A 15,900-nucleotide genomic window follows, 5' to 3' on the forward strand; every position below is an offset into this window, starting at 1 on the left:
TGTTGTCGAGACGCACGACTTCGCGTTCCCACTGAAGCGCCCCCGGCTGACCGACATTCCCCGCGCTCAATAGTGAGCAGGAATCAAAACGCCTGAACCTTTCTTCACCACAGACCCGTGTGTGTGTGTGTGTGTGTGTGTGTGTGTGTGTGTGTGTGTGTGTGTGTGTGTGTGTGTGTGTGTGTGTGTGTGTGTGTGTGTGTGTGTGTGTGTGTGTGTGTGTGTGTGTGTGTGTGTGTGTGTGTCTGAGAACATGTATTTCCCTGGTTCCCCGCTGAGCCCCGGTGCTTGTGTACCTTATGTAACCCGAGCGGTAGCGGCGGCGTGGATGAACACTGGGTTTCTGGGGGCCATCTGTGGCGGCGACGCAGAACTGCCTGTATTCTCTTTAATGCCGTCTCCTTTTGGCACGTTAAGAGTCTAAACTGAGAGAAACAAGATCACAGCGCGCCGGGTGCCAGTTTTATATCGAAGTTCACACCAGAGGCGAGGGCTGCGTCTGAAATTACAACAACCTGACGCCAAGCACCGACAATCACTCACCAGGCTGGACGGGACACAACTCTCTGGTGACCGTTGCCAGGATCGTTCATTCAAACGCGGTCGCCAGCGACCTCTGACCCCTGCGGGGCCGATGCGGACTGATGAAGGATGATGTAATGGTTGTTCTTTGCTCTTCTCAAAGCGTGTGATGTGTCCTCTCTGCCGTCTTACTGCGGTTGAGAGATACATTTGACTAAGTGAAGCAAGTTTGAAGGGAAAACTCGGCCGTCTCCGACTGTGGTGTGAATTCTTCGCCAACTCCTGGTTGTTGGTTCTCCTCTTTGCGATGTGGCCCGAGCGACAAGGCGGCGGCTAATTTTCCCCTGCGGTTTGGCCGGCGTGCGCAGAGACAGCAGGTCTACCTCGCAGCTCTCCGCTAGAGACAAGAAGCCTTTAGGCAAACACGTCAACTCGCCCTCCGATCCTCCGCTCCCAAGCTGGAAAATCCCACCTTCCTCTGGCCAAAACGCTCCCACGGTGGAAACCAACCAACCAAACCAGGAACTAAACGCTGTGGCGAAGGATTATGAAGCAGCAAAGGTGTCGTGAGGACGCATCATCCAGCTCCAGCTCCTTTGACGTGTCAGTCAGTCTTCTCGCCTCGCCGGAATGACGACGTCTCCACGACCGTTGGCGGCCACGCCTAGACACGATGTCATTGTTCTGTAGTAAAGGTCAAAGTGGGTGACCCCCCGGGCTGCTTTAGAACTCACAGTCATAACAGGGAGAGAAGCCAGAAACACCAACTTCTCTCTGTGCGTCTGGATTGTGTAGCAGCCGTCCTGTCGGGACTTGTGGCAAAAGCCGAAGTCGGTTCTCCCAGTTTTTTGTCTTTTTGTATGATTGCTCCTGCAGCGAGACGCTGTCACGCCTCTGCCAGGTCGAGCTGCTGCTGCTGCTGCACCTCGTTTGGTTTCTCACGGCGGGTAGACTCCCCGCCGTGTGTGTGTGTGTGTGTGTGGCTCCCGTGCAGTGGAGAGACGAAGTGTTGAACCCGGTGCCTTGACGTGAGATGGGAGTCTTTCTTCTTCTTCTTTCCTCTCTTCTCTCATTGTGATCAACCTCATCGTCTCGGTGTTGAAACGCTCCCTCGGGGTCTTTGAACACGCTGCAGCTCATCGGGGCCTCGCCACGTTTTGACTCCCGCTCAAGTAAAAACATGAACAATTCCCCCACCGCCGCACAGATTGAAAGACTTCCCGTCTCCTCCTCGCCGACAGCGGCGACGTGGAAGAATGTTGAAGATGTAGCAGCTCGCCAACGCTTCTCCGGTTTCATCGCAGGCCATCAGTCACGTCCTCCTCGTCCTCCTCTACCTTTTATCCTCTGGAAATGTGATTCCACTCACTGCATGCTTCTATTTAACCCCCCCCCCCCCACTCTCTCTCGCTCTCTCTATCCTCGCTCGCCCTCTGTGCTTCTCTGCCAAGCCGCACGTGAGAGCGAGCGGCTTAATCCCAATCGCCAGCTGTGTTTAACCTACTTTAGATTTGGAACACTTTGCTTCCTCGCTTCTGCTTTTGTTTATACAGGATCAGCATGGAAGCACGCACACACACACACGCGCACACACACACACACACACACACACACACACGGGATGCACGCATGCTGGTTTGTTTCGATGCGTCTTCTGTCTGTTGACCACTGGGATGCTGGTTGACCTTGTCGGAGGTTAATCAAGGCGAGAACCTTTTCCCTAATTTGAATTTGATTTCAAGTGAAGAAGCCGGACGCTGCCTCCTCGTAACGCTGCCTCCTCGTAACGCTGCGTCCTCGCCTCCAACGAGCTGAGCAGGGAAATTAAATAGTCAGAACATTGAAACCCGACGGCCTAAAGTGCAATCATCAAACTCGTAAAAATGAAGGAGAGAGAAATGAGCGTTGAGGATGATTTTAGGTGTGAAGATGATTCTGCAGAGTCAGAAGTGTTTCAGTGTGAAGCCAACTAATAATAGCAAATAACCAGAAACTCAAACTGTGTTCTCTCTCTCTCTCTCTCTCTCTCTCTCTCTCTCTCACTCTCTGTCTCTCTGTCTCTGTCTCTCTGTCTCTCTGTCTCTCTGTCTCCAGGATCCAGGGCCCTCGCCCCCGTCCCCCGTGGTGGGACAGAAGCCGCTGCAGCTCATCGAGATGAAAGCCAGGGGGCGCTTCGGCTGCGTGTGGAAGGCCCAGCTGCTCAACGACTATGTAGCGGTGAAGATCTTCCCCATCCAGGTCAGAGACGGACGCCACCTTCTCTTAGAACGGAGCCGCCGCCTCACCTTTTACCTTTCCCATAATGCCCTTCCCCTCTCGTCCCCCCGCAGGACAAGTTGTCGTGGCAGAACGAGTACGAGATGTACAGCGTGTGCGGCATGAAGCACGAGAACATCCTCAACTTCATCGGCGTGGAGAAGAGGAACAACAACCTGGACTTGGAGCTGTGGCTCATCACCTCCTACCATGAGAAGGTAACCAGGCTCACAGAGGGGCTTCACTCATCTGAGCTCTCTCTGTCGCTTTACTCTCTCAGTGTTTGTTGTTTGTGTTTACTCGCCTTCTCTGATTGGATGTTTGCACTCCAATCAGCGCGTACACGCGATCGTGTTTGTCTCCAAACTGGGCCACGGACCTGCTGGCGTTCCTGTGAGAGCTGTGTGCCCTCTAGTGGTGTTTAAGGAGAACTGCAGCCGTCTGTGGCTTTGTGAGAAGTGACCTTGTATGAGGCACACATGATGTAAGAACAGAGACGGCACATAGAGGTCAGATAGAGGTCAGATAGAGGTCAGGGACTCAGACCGGCCACACTCCAGTGTTCGGCTTGAAATGTCAATTGTGATATTTGCGGTGGTGTTTGTTTGTTTTCCTTGTAAAGGTGTGTGTGTGTTTGTGTGTGTTGACACGTGAGCGTGCGCATGACTCACACACACACACACAAACACACGAGGCAGCTGTCAGAACGGGAAAAATGTCAATCTGGAATTGAAGGAAATAGTGTGTGTGTGTGTGTGTGTGTGTGTGTGTGTGTGTGTGTGTGTGTGTGTGTGTGTGTGCGCTCACTCAATAAGCCTCCCTTTGATAAATCCAGATTAGAGAACAATGAGGGAGCGCGGCGTTAGCAGGACGCTAAATGAATGGGGAGCATTTATCAGAGGCGTGTCGTTCATCCAGAACAATAACTCGCTGGAATCTGGTGTCAGCTGTGTCACGGTATAATGTGAGCGCAACGCAGAGGAACAGGGATATCCTCGTCACAAAGGCCGCACGACTTCAACCATCCTTTAATCACTGACAGTAAACTCTCTCTAAACTCTCAGCTAGCTAACAGAACGCCCCGCTTCACCTTAACGCTTCAGAATTCAGACTTCTGTGAGGAATCTGATATTACCCACCAGCTTCAGTGACCTCCCATTAATTGGAAACGTTGTTGTTGCCATGGAGACGCGGACCGCTCCATAGGAATGAGGAGAGGATGGTCATGATCTCAGATCTGCTGAGTCGTGATTCTGTTCTGTCACTAACATCTGATGATATTAAGGATCAGTACTTTTCTGAAAGAGATGCAAGTTTGTTTGTTTGTTTGTTTGTTTGTTTGTTTTGGTGAAGAATAATCCAGGAGAACACGTTTCCTCTCCCCTGCAGGGCTCGCTGACCGACTTCCTGAAGGCCAACGTGGTGTCGTGGAGCGAGCTGTGCCACATCGCCCAGACGACGGCCCGCGGCCTGGCCTACCTGCACGAGGACATCCCGGGACACAAAGACGGACACAAGCCCTCCGTCGCTCACAGGTGCGCTCACAGAACGCCGGGGGACTCTGAGGTCAGGTTCACTTTGTCACGTTTCCAACGCCTGGCTTTGTCTCTGTCGCTGTCACAGGGACATCAAGAGTAAGAACGTTCTGCTGAAGACCAACCTGACGGCTTGCATAGCAGACTTTGGCCTCGCCCTGAAGTTTGAGGCTGGGAAATCAGCCGGGGACACACACGGACAGGTACACTGCACACACACCAGCTGGCAGACGAGGCTCATAGAAATTTATATTAGTCAATCAATCGATCGGCCTGTCGAGCACAATCGCAAACTTTTCTCCCTTTGTTGTTTTGGTCCTTAGCTTGAGTTTCCCCCCCGAGCACCAAACTGACAAAAAGCAAAAAGGCTTTGTTTTAAAATAGATTGAAGAAGAAGAGAAGAGTGATAATAATCCTCTGCATGCAGAAATCTCATTCATTTGAGCCGATTCACTGTTTGGGAGTTTGAGGCATCAGCTGCCAAGTAAGCAGCTGCATCGGTCAGTGACCAGCGTCGCGTTTCGCCGCCTCAGCACCTCTGAGAGCTGCGTCCTGCTTTTCTTCCTGCTTTTCTTGTGCCGCCCCCCCCTGACCTCTTCTTCTCTGCCCTGTTAGGTGGGCACCCGTAGATACATGGCCCCTGAAGTCCTGGAGGGAGCCATCAACTTCCAACGTGACTCCTTCCTGCGCATCGACATGTACGCCTTCGGCCTGGTCCTCTGGGAGCTGGCGGCTCGCTGCACGGCGGCGGACGGTGAGGGCGGAGCACGGAAAACTTTACAGGGTTCAGTTCATACCAGGAGCTCTGTGACACCGGTGTGTTGTGCCCCCTTCAGGCCCGCTGGACGAGTACATGCTGCCGTTTGAGGAGGAAGCAGGTCAACACCCGTCTCTGGAGGACATGCAGGATGTGGTGGTGCACAAGAAGCTGAGGCCCTGTCTGAGGGACTGCTGGCAGAAACACGCTGTGAGTCCTGGAACTGGGAGCTCTCTCTCGCTCTCTCTCTCTCGCTCTCGCTCTCTCTCTCTCGCTCTCTCTCTCTCGCTCTCTCTCTCTCGCTCTCTCTCTCTCGCTCTCTCTCTCTCGCTCTCTCGCTCTCTCACTCTCTCGCTCACTCACTCTCTCGCTCACTCGCTCACTCTCTCGCTCACTCTCTCGCTCACTCTCTCGCTCTCTCTCACTCACACACTCACACTCACACTCTCACTCTCTCACTCTCTCACTCACACACTCGCACACACACCCTCTCTCTCACGCACTCACACACACTCTCTTTCTCACTCACTCACTCACACACTCACACACACTCTCTTTCTCACTCACTCACTCACACACTCACTCACACACACACTCTCTCTCACTCACTCGCACAAACACACCCTTTCTCACTCACTCACACACTCTCTCTCTCACTCACACACACACACTCTGTCACTCACTCACACACACACACACACACACACACAAACACATACACACACATTCTTTCTCACACACACAAACACACACTCACGCACACACACACACACACACTTGACAGGTAACATTTGTGTGCCGGTGTCCCTCAGGGTCTGGCCATGCTGTGTGAAACCATCGAGGACTGTTGGGACCACGAGGCCGAGGCCCGCCTGTCCGCCGGCTGCGTGGAGGAACGCATCGGCCAAATGCAGCGCCTGGGCCCCGCCGTCGGCCCCGAGGAGATCGTCACCGTGGTCACCATGGTGACCAACGTGGACCTGCCGCCCAAGGAGTCCAGCTTATGATCTGCCCCGCCCCCCTGACGAGCGGGCGGAGGGCGCGCTGGATCGACACGAGGGGATGAACGGCCGACCCTGGTTGGTCGGCGGAGTGTTTCGTCTTTCCTTTCTCCTTTTTTCATTTTCCCGGTTTTGTCCCGTTTTTGTCTCTGGGTTCCTTTAAGTGCGGGCGGCTCCTCGCCTTCAGGAAACTCCCTGTGCCCACCTCACCTCACCGCATCAGCTGATAATCCACCTCAGTTGGATTTGGGTGCTTGATTGCATTTGTGTGACACGGCGGTCCGACCCGTCTCACCCCGGGCAAAACGATTCAGGATATTTACCACAAACCAAGCGCGCCCCCCCCGGGCTGACGGAGCGGGCGGGCGGGGCGCACCGGGACGCCGACTCTCCACAACAAGAACACTTTTATCATCATATTGTTTTTATACGCACACACACAGACACACACAGACACACACACACACACACACACACACACACACACAGGGGAGGGGGGGGTTCTACAGAGAGAGACGACCTCACTGAGGGGTTTCACAGGACTCTCTGCATTTTAGTGTAAAGGAAAACAAAACAAACAAAAAAAAGTCAAGAGGAGCAAAGCGGCTCTCCATACATTTGCTGTTTTTTCTCGTGTGCGTTTTTTGAAGAAACGACTATCGTTCTGCCAATAAGCAACGGCTTCTGAATGTTTCTAGTGTAATGCTGCTGTACATACGTGTATCATGGACCCAGACACCTTGGTGACGGAGCTTACTTTAAGGGGGTGAGGGGGAGGGGGGGGAGGGGGAGGGGTCCATTCTCAAGCATTACGACGATTAAAAAAAGAAACCATGAACCTCCTTCAACCAGGTATACCTCAGTTCAGACGGACACAGATTAGATGAGTCCCTCTCCACTCAGCTCACCCTCTGCACCACAGACCTACAACCGATCTGCCGTCGACCGCGACGCCCGCGGGGCGACGCCGCCTTGATTTCACATCGCCACCGACGCCGTAAGAAGCGTTCCTCTCCCCCCCTCCCCCTCCTTTTTCTTTCGGCTCATTCTCGATCTCCTCTCTCTCGCTCTCTGCCTCTCTCTCTCTCTGTCTCTCTCTCTCTCTCTGCCTCTCTGCCTCTCTCTCTCTCTCTCTCTCTCTCTCTCTCTGCCTCTCTCTCTCTCTCTCTCTCTCTCTCGCTTCACCTTTTTTCTTCCACGTTGTTATTTTCTGACTGACCGTTTCTTTTTTAACCCCATCAGTCTTTTTTTGTTTTGTTTATTTCAAGGTGAATTTCTTTTCCTGTTGTTTTAGTTTGGATCTTTTCCTTTTGTCTAAAGGGAGAAAAGCTTCCCCCCCCCCTCCCCTATGATGAAGTTAAGTTGGTTTTAAGTGTTTTTATTCTTTGTTTGCCGTGTCGACCGTCAAAGGAGTAATAATATCTATCGCTGACGATCATCATCATTTTGGCCATGAGATCTTGATATCCAGTCTCTATTCAGTGTGTGTGTACCTCTGGATTTGGTGCTGGTTACTATGACAACACACTGTCATGTTTGGTATCCGTGCTGAAGTACGAGGTTCTTCTTCTTCTTCTTCTTCAGACTGCAGATGAACATCAAGCCTGTGAGCTCTGGAGTCTGCTTTAGAGAACGCGTACCCAGACCTACTTCTGAAACTATATTTAGCTGAGCCAGCTTGCTTTCTGATTTTAATAACTGCACACACACACACACTCTCACACACACACACACACACACACCTGTTTTGGATCACCGTCAACAGTTTCCCGCTCACATTCGATACGCCTCAGGAATCTTTGCTACTCGCCACCAACTCTCAAGCCTCCTCTCTTCCTTGCCTCCCTCTCTCGACTTGAGTACCTCCTCTCTCTCTTTCTCTCTCTTTCTCTCTCTTTCTCCCGCCTCGTCTCTTGCTTTTGTCGTGCTCGTTGCGTTCAAAAACAGTTCAGCTAAACACAAAAAAAACAGACACACAAAGCAGAGACAAAGAATCTCTCTCTCTTCCTCTTCTCTTCCTCTCTTCTCTCTCTCTCTCTCTCTCGCTCTCTCTCTCATCCTGGTGCCATTACTATGTGTCCATAGTAGTTAACTCTTGTAGATGTCAGGCAAAAAGGATGTATTTGTTGCCGTCACCGTTGTCAACGTGGCGGTGGCGGCGGCGACAGTTTGAGTCTTTTCTTTCCTCCGGGGACATCGGAACACTGGTGCCGGCAAAAACCCGCAGTCTCTCCTCAAGCTTTGGGTTCGGTTTCACGGGGACGCCGTTTCTAAAGTCGAGCGCCGTCAAAAGAGTCAAGGCAGCGAGGTCAGAGGTCACGTGCGGTGCATTTACATTCTTCCCAGTTGTCGGGCTCCGGCGCAGGAGCGTTACAGAGGAGGAATCTTCCCTTCGGCGTGTTAAACCATCAACAATTAGACAGATTAGGACGTTTGCATCGTTTGGGTCAGGGTGCTGGGACGACAACAACACTACAGCAAACACATAGGAATTCAAAGCCATCGTTTTGTTCTTTACTTAGTGTAGCACAAATGATGTTGGCGTCGACATCTGGCTGTCTTTTTGTCTCGCCGCTGCTGTGTGTCAGTGAACCAGGTATCATCGGTATGCAAAGATCCTTGGCTGCAGCCGGACCGCCAAAAACAAAAACGCCGTCCGGTTCCCTGCCGACCACGACCCAGCAGTCTGCAGCCGATCAAAAGTGCAAAGTACTACCTCACTCGTTGGGGGGGGGGGACATAGAACGGGAGTCAGAGCAGAGTGTGGAGCCGTCCTGTGGGCGTCAGGGGAGTCAGAGTGGAGTCATAGTGCTGTAGAATGACGACACGGCACAAATGCAATGAAAACCACCAGTGTTAGAAGATTATTGAAAGAAAGAAATCACTCAGCAGTATTTCCCACCAGCCAACTGGACTTTCTACAAAAAAAAAAAAAGGCAAAGCAAGCCTCCACATGTTGCTTGGTTACCTGCCAAAGTGGCTGAGAGTCACAGCAAAAAAACAAAAAAAACAAAGCGTGCCAGAGTTGAGGTGGACGGAGGAGGAGGACTGGTTCGGTCCCGTTAGCGGCGGCGGCGGCGGCGGCTGGACTTTGACGTGCGCCCGTGAAACCGACCCAGATCACAAAAACACCATTCAGGGAATCAGTACTATGCTTTTCTAAGTTCTTGCGAGTTATATGCAACCAGTGCCGCAAACAACCCTACACTTCTGTAGGATCAGCTGCAGGAGTGACTCTCAAGATACACACGCACGCACACACACACACACACACACACACACACATGAATAACTTGTAGCATTTTAATTTGTTTTGTTTTTTGTTTTTTAATCCGTGACCTTGCATATTGATATGTTGTATTTATTTTTTAATTTACAGGCCTGGAGGTTTTCGGGGAATCTGAGCTCGTTGTGGTTGTTGTTGTTGTTGTTGTTGTTGTTGGGGTTGGGTGGGAAGGGGAGGGGAGGGAGGGAGGGAGGGCGGGGCTTTCAGTTTTAATTCAGGAAATACTTTCATTAATTCAAAAAGAAAAGATATATACTGTAACGTGCTTCTTTCTACTCAATCTATGGACAAAAATGACCGAGAATGAATGTTTTTCTTCTTCAGACTCCCCAGATTCCAGTATTGTGTACGTTGATGGATTGAGCCCCGTGTACATTTAGAGGGCTTGGCGTTCGACTGGTTTTGTGTGATTGTGCCCCATGTCGCTGAAGAAAATAGAAAAAAAAAAACAAGCCTCACGCTGACGCCCATTCATGCAGGTCGTGTTTGTGCGGTCGTTTGTGAGAAAGCAACAACCGACCTGCAACAACGGCCTTACGAATCAAGACCGCTCTCTCAAATAATCCGGAGCTTTTTTCCCCCAAGGACACGATTGAAAACGCTCCTCTGCTATTGAAATTCCACTTTAAAACTTCACGATCTGATATTTCAATAAACGATTGAATAAAGGCTGAAGTTAGGACAGACAGGCTTTATTCTATTCTATTCTATAACTTCAGCCTCTGCAGCTCAGTATCTGGCAGAGGGACCCCATCTGGATGATTCAGAGGCGTATGAATGGTTCCCTCAGCGTGGCGTGTTTCCGTTTTCTCAGCGCCGGCGTGCCCCGAGCCCAGCAGCCCGCTTTGCTGTGCGTATACAGTTATTACCCCCCTCCCCTCCCCCCCCCAGTGAAACATTTGTGTCCTGTCGCCCTCCACTATTTTAAGCAGCCTTGGATCTGTACAGACATTGAAAACGTAAATACTTGTATCAACTATATACTCTCAGAGCTGAGTCTTTATAAGTGCGTGTTGATCTTCAGTGTTTCCTCTACATTCATTTATATTTATTTATATTGATTTGTTGATTCAGCGGCGGTGCTTGTCCCTGCTGTGTAAAAACTCTACGCAAAGATTAAGCGAGGTTGAGCTGTGGAAACGGCCCGAGGCTCATTGGAGAACGGAAAGGAAGGAATCCAAGAAAGCACTTATCTGTTGTTCGACGTGGAAAATGAAATGCTCCTCCTGAAGGCGTTCCTCAAGGAGCCTTCCCGGGTCCCCTGAAGTCTTTTATTTTCAAGAATCCCCCCCTCCCTCCCTTCCTCCCATGGGTTCTTCAAAATTAAGAGCAACTGCAATAGTATCCACTACAAATGTTTCATTCCAGCATCTCAATCTCTCCCACTCTCTCTCCCGCTGAATTACAGAGGGAACATTGAACTCCAGTGACCTCGCCACCCAGACCATCTTTCTACAAAAAGAACAGAAAAAGAGAAAAACACTACAAGCATTTTTTTTGATCCCATAATTCTCTGAGTTGCAGCGCTGATCCAGGATCTGCCAACATGGCCTCTGACGTAATGATGCTCACAGGGTTTCTTGTTGTCAAGGCTGGAAAAAAGGTGGGAATGTGAACCGATGGTTTCTATCGGTCGCCACTGAAAACCTCTCTAGAATGACGGGGAAGTCGTTTTGCTGGATCGACGCAAAAAATGTGAAATTGATGGCAAGAAACTTTGGTCTGCAATTTCAAGATGGAAAGTGTTTTTTTTCTGACCCTCACCTCTGACCTTTGACCTCCTGATCTGTAGGCACAGGGGGTTCTAGTGAAATGAGAATATCCCTTAAACCTTAAGGCTTAAAGTATTATACCATAGCAATGTTTAAGAACCCTGAACTCATTATCACAGGGGGGAGACGACTCGATCCCTGATCAGCGCTGTGACTCCTGGCTACAATCAGCCGGTCGTGGTTTTTATCAGCTGAAGTGATCCACGTGATGTAAATAAATGTGTTTTTAGATTGTGAATGTTGTTTTTCATTGATTTAACTCAGATGAATTTGATGTAAAGACAGAGCTTGATGAAGAAGTCTCTCTACACACTCCACTCTACTATGTTCAGTACTAAAATCCCCATACATTCTTTCAGGTTTATAGGTGAACGTAAGACTTATTCAGTACTTTACACAACTTTATTTCACATTAAATATGTAATGACAACTGTACACATATAGATATCAGAAAAAAACTAATGAGGAGGGCGTACAAAGAGTCAAAAGCTACAACAGCTCAGCATTTTCCAGTGGTGGTGATGGCAGATATACACCACTAGATGGCAGCCTGCAGCAAGGGAAGCACCTAACTCCAGCTATTTACAGATGTTCACTGTGGAATTCAAAGACTGGAGACTTCAGATAAGAGATGGCTCAAAGTAGACATAGTCCCTCCAATAATGTCAGTTTCCAAAATCTTCCCTCTGGCCTCTGAACTCTGGAGCGCATGAATGTATGAAACACGTACGTCACTGTCAAACTCAACGCAAAGTCCTAACCAAACGCAGACGTGGCCCACTGCTTGACGTCAGTGGGGCATTGTGGGTACCTCTGCAGGGCCGCCATGATCTGGCTGTGGTCCAGCATCAGCCTCATCAGCTGGTACTCCCTCTGCGTCTTGGCCCCCGAGCCGTCCGCCGGCCGGATCAGCTCCAACTGCTGCAGATGTTCGAACGCCTGAGGAGCGGGCAGGAGAGAGTTTGGTTATCGGAGAACCTTTCGGGATGGATCCAGCTGATAAAGTGTTCATACGGACCTTCATGATGACGGGCTGCTCAAAGTTGTACAAGGAGTGGGATTTCCTCTGGAGGAACTTCTTAAACTCTAAACACAAAATCACACATCTGCTCCAGTTCCCTCCTCTAAGTAAGAAAGTGAGGCATCCATCATACCGTTGTGAACCATTTGGAGGTTGAACGGCTCGCCCTCATAGATGTCGTTGAGATGTTTCATGGCGATAATCAGGCACAGCTCCAGGATGGACAGACCTGCACGCAGAGAAATCAGCTTAAGCAGAACAATAAGACATCACACACACACATATCTGAGCCTATCTACGCTTGGTTTGTACCGTGCAGCATGTTGGCGTTGGTGTCTGCCGTGCACAGCCGGCTGGCCTCCAGCAAGTCGGCCGCTTTGATCGCTGGTTTGGCAACGGTGACGCGACTCACACACAACATCTGGATGGCAGAAACATAGGTGGTGTTAGATGTTTACATCAAGAATTTCAGGCTTTAGTCACTGATGATGACAGACTAAAGGTGTGTGTGTGTGTGTGTGTGTGTGTGTTGCTCTTACTAGCAGCATGTGCATGGAGCGAAAGTCTTTGCTGGAGTTAAAGTGTCGCTGTAAAACCTCCTCTGCCACTTTGTCTTCACACAAGGTCTGAAGAGAGAAAACCACACACACACACACACACACACACACACACACACACACACACACACACACACACACACACACACACACACACACACACACACACACACACACACACACACACACACACACACACACACACACACACACACACACACACACACACACACACACAGCTGTTAGGGTGTTGGCGCCCTCTCCAGGTGAAGGGTTGTTAAAATCCAAGTTAAAAACAAGGGACAATTCAACACAATGTTCATGTTAAAGGACAGTTAGTTACATTTATAGCGACCACAAGCTCATTTTTATGATTATTCCATTCTATTCTACTCTGATTGTTAGTTTTGAGTGCTCAAATTTGTTTTCCCATTTCAAAGATATTTTTAATCAGCCAGAAGTCATCACAAATCCCTGCTGCTCAAAGTCTCATCCAGTCTACATCTGCCTCTCTAAATGTGACGTCTTTATTATGATGAAGTATTTTTAGTTCCGTACCCTGAAAGCACCACTTCTGCCTTAAAGTGATTGACCACTTTACGTGCACTCCTGTCTAATCTCTTCTAATTTGACTCGTTCAGACTGAGCACAGGGTTCGGCCACTCGCTTTCACCTTGATGCCGTCGTTCCACTCCTGGGAAAACTTGCCGTCCGGGAATCCGTCCGGCAGGCTCAGTTGGGTTCGGACCCGGTCCAGGTACTGGCAGAACGTCGGGCTGCTCAGCAGGTGGATCTGGCGGTGGGAAAACCGCGACTTCACCCGCTTCTCCAGCAGCTCCAGGACATCCTGGATGGGAATCCGTGTACAAAGCAACACACGTATGAGCTTAATGATGACGGTGAGATTATGGAGGTTTTGATCAACGGTTCAAATGCGAGCAGACGCCCACCAGCCTGCCGGTGAGGCCGACCACGGCGACGGGGGCCTGAGCTGACTGGGAGACGTCCAGCAGGTTGTAGAGCAGAGTCTGGTTCTTGTGGTGGGCGAAGAGGTCGAACTCATCCAGGACGAACAACACCGGACGACTGCTGCTGCGATCCCCTGGAGAGGAGGAAGAGCGGGCGAGTTACAGTGACAACCAACACACAACAAGCAGAGCTACAGAATGAGTCGTTTACACTCAAACCTTTCTTCAGCGCCTCCAAGAGGAAAGCAAGATTCTCTGCAAAACTGCCCTGAAATCAAACACAAGAGGATTTCACCACATTATGGCTCACTATCACTCAAACTGAGCACAAACATCCTCCAGAATACTTACAAACACTTTGTCGCCCACAACGTTTTCCAGGTGGAGCTGCCGTGTTATTTCTTTCAGTGCTATCCTATCATCAGTCTGGAGGAGACCTAGAAGAGGCCACAGATTCATCCCATTCAAATCTACAGTTAGAGAGATTTGTGTGTGTGTGTGTGTGTAACTTTAAATTGGGTGTACCGTTAAGATGAACCTGTAGTAAGTTCTTCTGCACGTCCTTTTCCTCCAGCAGCTCCCTCAGCACACATTTCAGCAGCTTAATGCAGAAAAAGGCAAACGCCTGAATTGTTAACCGAAGTCATTTTACCCATAAGGCCATTTTTCTGCCTCTAATGTGGATTCTGGCTGCGGCGGCGGCGGCAGCTCACCATCGTCTTCCCTGCTCCTCTGGGGCCGACGATAAGAACAGAGTTGCTCTCGCCATGAACAGCTGTTCGCTTCAGCAGCTCCAGCAAGTGCCTGGAAATGCAAAGGGTTTGACTACAACACCCACAATGCAAATGGAAACCCAGCTCACTCTGACTTCATTAAACATACTTGTGTTGAGCTTCCACTCCTTCTGCCCTCTCTGGGACCTGCTGATGGCAAAATCTCTCCCTAAATATCCTCTGAGCCTGCAGATGACGGAGAAAACATAGTATCATACAAAGATGAAGAAAACACAGCAATGAATTACATGAAAATACATATATGATGAAGTCATTTAAATGATGAATATGTCACTATACATACAGACCTGTGAGATGCATTCTCCTACTGGCAGAGGAGCTTCATTTGTCTTCCTCTTAGGCATTATGGAGTCTGATCAACAAAACATGTGGAAATCAGTCACATTAGTTTGACAGGGGGTTCCCAACGTGTGGTGCTGGGACCTCCAGGGGTACAAGATGAGATCCCATGAAAATGAATGAAATGTGTCCTTTCATTGAAGTGCTTTAAGAGTCAGAGTGCATTATTATAATCAACAGCAGGGGGAAAAAATCACACTTTATCATCACATCCAATATTCAGAATGGACCAATATGCAGGTTTGTTTGTGTTGAACTAACTAACTAAATGAATCTTATATTGATTACATTGATATGTTAATACGTTAACAGACCTTTTGTAAGATATTTAAGATTGATTGATTGAAGATAACAGTCGATCAGGTTCTACCCGAACACTTTGACCTGCTTCAAACTGCTCGTGTTTACTACGAGACTCTGTTGGGACTAAGTGGATGTGTTAAAGTTGAGACTTTACAGTTACAAAGCTACAGCTGTCATACGTAATGTGTAAGCCGAATTAAAGACAGGGTGATAATAATTCATAAAATGTCTTAGTTTATGTTGGAAATACATAAAACAAGTTGCCCGTATGATTTTATTTGGCGTATTTCCTGAATGGAGTTTGGTTCCACGCGCTTCATAGAACACCATGTGATCGCAGCCTGCATTAGGTCATTTAAACTGGCGGATTACGTCATCTTGCAGCGTGTGTGTATACATTAATAACGGTACATACCTGGAAAATGTATGATGTTTATGACGGAGCGCTAAGAGGTCTGAATGTTCGCGGGAAAGGAGCTCCACGACTAATGACACTTCCGCTCCACTTCCTGCTTTGACCGCAACTCCGCTCCTGATTGGCTGAGCTCCGGAATAGAATGGAACCGAATAGAGCACAACAGAACAGAAGAGAATAGAATTTTACACTTAACAACCTGTGCTCTAGTTTGACCAATTACGTTTTTGTTTGTGGTATGTCGTTGCAATTACCTGTTTAAAAGTTTATTTTCACATTAATTCAGGTTTGTTTAATCACACTGATTGGCCTCATGAGGGCAATTGAACAAATAATTACAAAAATGATGATGCAATTCTTGTGTGTTTTGACTC

The 15,900-nt window shown here is 49.2% G+C and overlaps 2 protein-coding genes across 3 annotated transcripts in view; one reads left to right on the plus strand and one right to left on the minus strand.

Moving 5' to 3' along the window:
- LOC143004383 (activin receptor type-2A-like) overlaps positions 1-9,106 on the plus strand; it is a 31,003-nt gene extending 21,897 nt beyond the window's left edge. For both annotated transcript variants that reach the window (XM_076155211.1, XM_076155212.1), the window contains exons 5-11: positions 2,617-2,760; positions 2,853-2,996; positions 4,168-4,313; positions 4,402-4,516; positions 4,929-5,067; positions 5,150-5,280; positions 5,883-9,106. In XM_076155211.1, coding sequence (XP_076011326.1) covers positions 2,617-2,760; positions 2,853-2,996; positions 4,168-4,313; positions 4,402-4,516; positions 4,929-5,067; positions 5,150-5,280; positions 5,883-6,077 — 1,014 coding nt within the window. In that variant the 3' untranslated portion in view covers positions 6,078-9,106. The remainder of the gene's footprint in view (positions 1-2,616; positions 2,761-2,852; positions 2,997-4,167; positions 4,314-4,401; positions 4,517-4,928; positions 5,068-5,149; positions 5,281-5,882) is intronic.
- Positions 9,107-11,524: 2,418 nt separating this feature from the next.
- On the minus strand, positions 11,525-15,622 carry orc4 (origin recognition complex, subunit 4). The gene is made up of 14 exons (XM_076155221.1): positions 15,527-15,622; positions 14,757-14,821; positions 14,558-14,634; positions 14,389-14,479; positions 14,201-14,276; positions 14,027-14,112; positions 13,895-13,943; positions 13,658-13,809; positions 13,381-13,554; positions 12,690-12,776; positions 12,463-12,571; positions 12,284-12,379; positions 12,148-12,215; positions 11,525-12,068 (listed from the first exon to the last, which is right to left on the minus strand). The coding sequence occupies exons 2-14, from the start codon at positions 14,811-14,813 to the stop codon at positions 11,886-11,888; spliced, it is 1,305 nt and encodes a 434-aa protein (XP_076011336.1). The 5' UTR covers positions 14,814-14,821; positions 15,527-15,622; the 3' UTR covers positions 11,525-11,885.
- Positions 15,623-15,900: the final 278 nt, after the last annotated feature.

The sequence above is a fragment of the Genypterus blacodes genome, unplaced genomic scaffold (assembly GCF_046128005.1).
Source record: "Genypterus blacodes isolate CSIRO-AG114 ecotype Tasmania unplaced genomic scaffold, CSIRO-AGI_Gbla_v1 ptg000066l_1, whole genome shotgun sequence".
NCBI lineage: Eukaryota > Metazoa > Chordata > Actinopteri > Ophidiiformes > Ophidiidae > Genypterus > Genypterus blacodes.

What these genes read in the sequence shown, in the direction of transcription:
- orc4 (XM_076155221.1), bottom strand. Translation starts at nt 14,813, where the DNA reads ATGCCTAAGAGGAAGACAAATGAAGCTCCTCTGCCAGTAGGAGAATGC. An exon ending in CCTCCAAATGGTTCACAACG is followed by an intron (nt 12,216 to 12,283) that starts GTATGATGGATG and finishes TTTTGTGTTTAG; the next exon opens with AGTTTAAGAAGTTCCTCCAG. An exon ending in AGCAGCCCGTCATCATGAAG is followed by an intron (nt 12,069 to 12,147) that starts GTCCGTATGAAC and finishes CCCGCTCCTCAG; the next exon opens with GCGTTCGAACATCTGCAGCA.